Raw genomic sequence first — 3,552 nt, 5'->3', positions numbered from 1 at the left:
ATGCGATTGATAATTACAAGAAAACAGAACCAAATACTTCCTTATACAGTGATGATTATAATTCATAACAAAAGTTAACAGCAAGCCAACCCTCTCATAATTATGGTGACTGTAACACTTCTTACGATTCCGAACGCCAAACTAATTCGATTTTCACAATCTGAATTTTACAGTGACGCAGAATGGCTAAACACACATTTTAAGACATGCAGATGCCTGAACTTGCAAAATTTGGGAATGAAGATATTAAGTAATTGATACCGGATTTAAGAAGTGTCCATGAGTAATGACTTCTCATTTTCTTATAGAAGTTTTTTGAACGAATGGTAAATTTCACATTCGAGAAGAGTAATTAAATAAAACTTGCACAAGACACACAATGTAAGCAAAAAGATGACACGATCGCGACCAACGGTTATTGGAATGGTAAAACATTTCGATCAGTAGCAGATCAAACCTGATATTCCCGCTGCCTTGTGTTAGAAATTTAGATAAATAACTTTTTGAGTGAATTGAAAGAATCGTGAACGATAAGTTGGAAAAACTTTCTCAGCAAGACCTTCTGTATGGAAGTTGACGAAAATTTATTTCAACTCAAGTACTACCTACCGTCGTGAAATTGTTGATGTTAGACAGGGCAAGAATTTTCTAACAACAGTTAGGCGAGTCAGGAGAAAAATATACCAACTGAAACGTTCATGGAGAACCTCTATATTACAGAGGCAGAGACAGTGTACGTAGTTATTATTATAGTACGAGAGTTGAGAGCAGACGATTTCCCATTTGAAAAAAAAAACTATTTCAGGGGGCAAAAGTTACAATTTTTCAAGGGTAGGAAGCAGCTGCTGGAGATGAGCAACAAGTTGGACGCGAGGCACCTGGGTCTCCTGTCGAGTGGCGGTGCAGCGAACGTTCACAACTCCTTCCTGCACTTCGCTCTCTCCCACCCCCACCACCACCGGGATGCCATGTTCTTCTGCGTGCTGCTCGTTTAAAACAACCATAATATAACCGTGATTTTCTGGAGGCGAAACTAATGAACAAATTAAAAGAACATATAATCTCGAACTTGTATTTTTTTGGCATGAAGTTGAAAGTCTTCAAGCACTTCAGAAAAACTGGAAGGATTACAATGAGCCATTATCGGGTTCCACTATGACGCAGATAGTCAAATCACAATTTTATTTTTATCATGACAATATTTACCTCAGACATTCTCTGTTGGTCAGTTAAGCGTTTGCAGGTCACACAACGATTTATTGGCAACGTAGGAAGCGAAGTTAAGCGTATCTTTAAGCTTAAATGTAGCCTTGAGTCACTATCATATAGGTATTAGCCAGTACCTTTTGAAGCGAGTTACATTGTGCCAGATAGCGTCAGAGGTTGCAGGAACTGTTATGGCTCTTGGAACGTTTTTCAGAATAATGGCTGGCATCTTGACTCAATAATAAAATACTTAAAAAAACTTTTAAAAAACACGTTTTTCTTGTGGACTCAAAAGTAGAAAATAAATTATGGTTCGCCCCAAAAAAACGTGTGTCGGGCAGATTTATGATTAAAGCGAAAAGCACACAACACTTAAATTTTGGAAATTTGATGGTGAACGTACTTACTTTTTAGTTCACAAGAAAAACGATTAAGACTTGATTAAGTATGACTTGACGTACGTATCGATGATACGCAGCGTTTTTCTTGTGGATTAAAAAGTAGAAAATAAAATACTTAAAAAAACTTTAAAAAAAAACACGTTTTTCTTGTGGACTAAAAAGTAGAAAATAAATTATTGTTGGCCCCAAAAAAACGTGGGTCGGGCTGTACGTTCACCATCAAATTTCCAAAATTCGTGTGTTGTGCGCTTTTCGCTTTAATCATAAATCTGCCCGACACACGTATTTTTGGGGCGAACAATATTATGATTGTATCTGAAATTGTTAGGCGGAAATAGCCTGCATGCCGAATTTTAGATCTCTAGAGCAATTAGAAGTGGGCTAATTTTCGTTGTCAATGTTAACAACAAACAAACAAACAAACAAATAAACAAACAAACAAACGCGAAGCTAAGCTAAGAAAAACGTGTTAAAAACGTTTTAAAAACTTAAGAGTTACACTTTCTTAAGGTATACTTGGGCTAAAATAAGTCTTATTTCAGCGTACATTTTAACAATTAATTCTTAGTTAAGGAAAACTGTCGCCGAGTACAGATTTTAGATAAATTTGAAGCAGACAATTGTAGAACTTGCCTGCAGTTGACTGAGGAACTTGGGGTTCATTTTTCGCGATGTTTCAGCCCTGATGCCGGACTTGTGCAGGAGAGCGCACAGAGCGAGCCGCGGCTCCAGCACCCCTTTGCCGGCGCCGACGACCAGCACGCTTGTGCAGCTCGAGCGTATCTGGGGACCAGTGAACTGATGTCATCATCGCGATCTGATGTCATTATCTCATCAAACTAAATTAAAGTCTATTAAAAGCTGTAACCAAACTTAGCACCAAAAAATTTCTCACAAAAGGACGTTGTAAAAATAATAAAAAATAAATAATCGAAGAAAAAGACAAAAGTCTAACTCACGATTCTGGACACGTGTGCAGGTAAGATTTGGGTACTGGAAATTAGCATCGACAGTAGAAGGTACTACTCAGAATTCCATTAATTCAATTTTGTCTTAATTAATGAAATACAAGTTATGAATCATGTGACGTAAAAGTTTTCTTACAGCCAAACTTTCAAAAAATAGTTACGAGTTCCTAACTCCGTTTGCCAATCACTGAAGGCCACTCAATCAAAATCCACCAATCAATCAATCATAGACAAAAAATCGGCCACAGCGTGTACTTATGACCCTGGCGTGTACGAAAGCGAGTATTGATTGTACAGCCCCAGGAACCCAGGTAATAGGAACATGCTTGAGTTACAACAACAACAAAAAAAAAAAAAAACATACGTACCTGGCCTATTTTTGATCGGCTACTGACCTTGATCCCCTGCTGTCTTATTTTGCGTTCTCGAATAGTGTGAGTTTTATGAAACATATTGTGAGTTCATCATTGTGAGTTCGTTTCAAACCACTATTGAACACTATTAAACACTATTGAACACTATGGAACACTATTGAACACTATTGAAAACTATTGAACACTATTTGAAAGTGTTCAATTGTGTTCAATAGTGGTTATTGAACACTATTGAGCACTATTGAACACTATTGAACACTATTTGAAAGTGTTCAATAGTATTCAATAGTGGCTATTGAACACTATTGAACNGCAAGTATATACTAAGGTCATACACTGGAAAATTTGCTATTTCAGTCGGCACTGGCGAGCAAAACTTTCCGTCTAGTTCGTCTTGTGAAGGAACACCCAACGGAAGACCTTGGCTTGCAGATCGTTGGCCGCCGAAACGAAGGCTACTTTATCCACATTATCAAACCCGGGGGTCTCACCGACAGGTACGGACGCTAATAATTATAACAGGACCTAGCGATTGATCTAACCCATTGCATATCTGACGTGATATGTTTCGTGCCTTTGTTTTCAAAGTCAAGTTTCATCTTG

The 3,552-nt window shown here is 37.8% G+C and overlaps 1 protein-coding gene across 1 annotated transcript; it reads right to left on the bottom strand.

Annotated features, from left to right (window-relative positions):
* Positions 1–786: 786 nt before the first annotated feature.
* On the bottom strand, positions 787–3,065 carry LOC108676206 (histidine--tRNA ligase-like). Its single transcript, XM_047884536.1, has 3 exons — positions 2,971–3,065; positions 2,241–2,390; positions 787–983 (listed from the first exon to the last, which is right to left on the bottom strand). Exons 1-3 carry the CDS (start codon positions 3,025–3,027, stop codon positions 816–818), a joined length of 375 nt encoding a protein of 124 aa, XP_047740492.1. The 5' UTR covers positions 3,028–3,065; the 3' UTR covers positions 787–815.
* Between the last annotated feature and the right edge of the window lie 487 nt (positions 3,066–3,552).

This window comes from Hyalella azteca, unplaced genomic scaffold (assembly GCF_000764305.2).
Source record: "Hyalella azteca isolate HAZT.00-mixed unplaced genomic scaffold, Hazt_2.0.2 contig15504, whole genome shotgun sequence".
NCBI classification, from domain to species: Eukaryota; Metazoa; Arthropoda; class Malacostraca; order Amphipoda; family Hyalellidae; genus Hyalella; species Hyalella azteca.
The sequence above is the reverse complement of the archived record's forward strand: the minus strand, read 5'-3'. Positions and strand labels throughout refer to the sequence as shown.

What these genes read in the sequence shown, in the direction of transcription:
- LOC108676206 (XM_047884536.1), bottom strand. Translation starts at nt 3,027, where the DNA reads ATGTTTCATAAAACTCACACTATTCGAGAACGCAAAATAAGACAGCAG. An exon ending in TAAGACAGCAGGGGATCAAG is followed by an intron (nt 2,391 to 2,970) that starts GTCAGTAGCCGA and finishes ACTGGTCCCCAG; the next exon opens with ATACGCTCGAGCTGCACAAG. An exon ending in AGTTCCTCAGTCAACTGCAG is followed by an intron (nt 984 to 2,240) that starts GCAAGTTCTACA and finishes TTAAACGAGCAG; the next exon opens with CACGCAGAAGAACATGGCAT.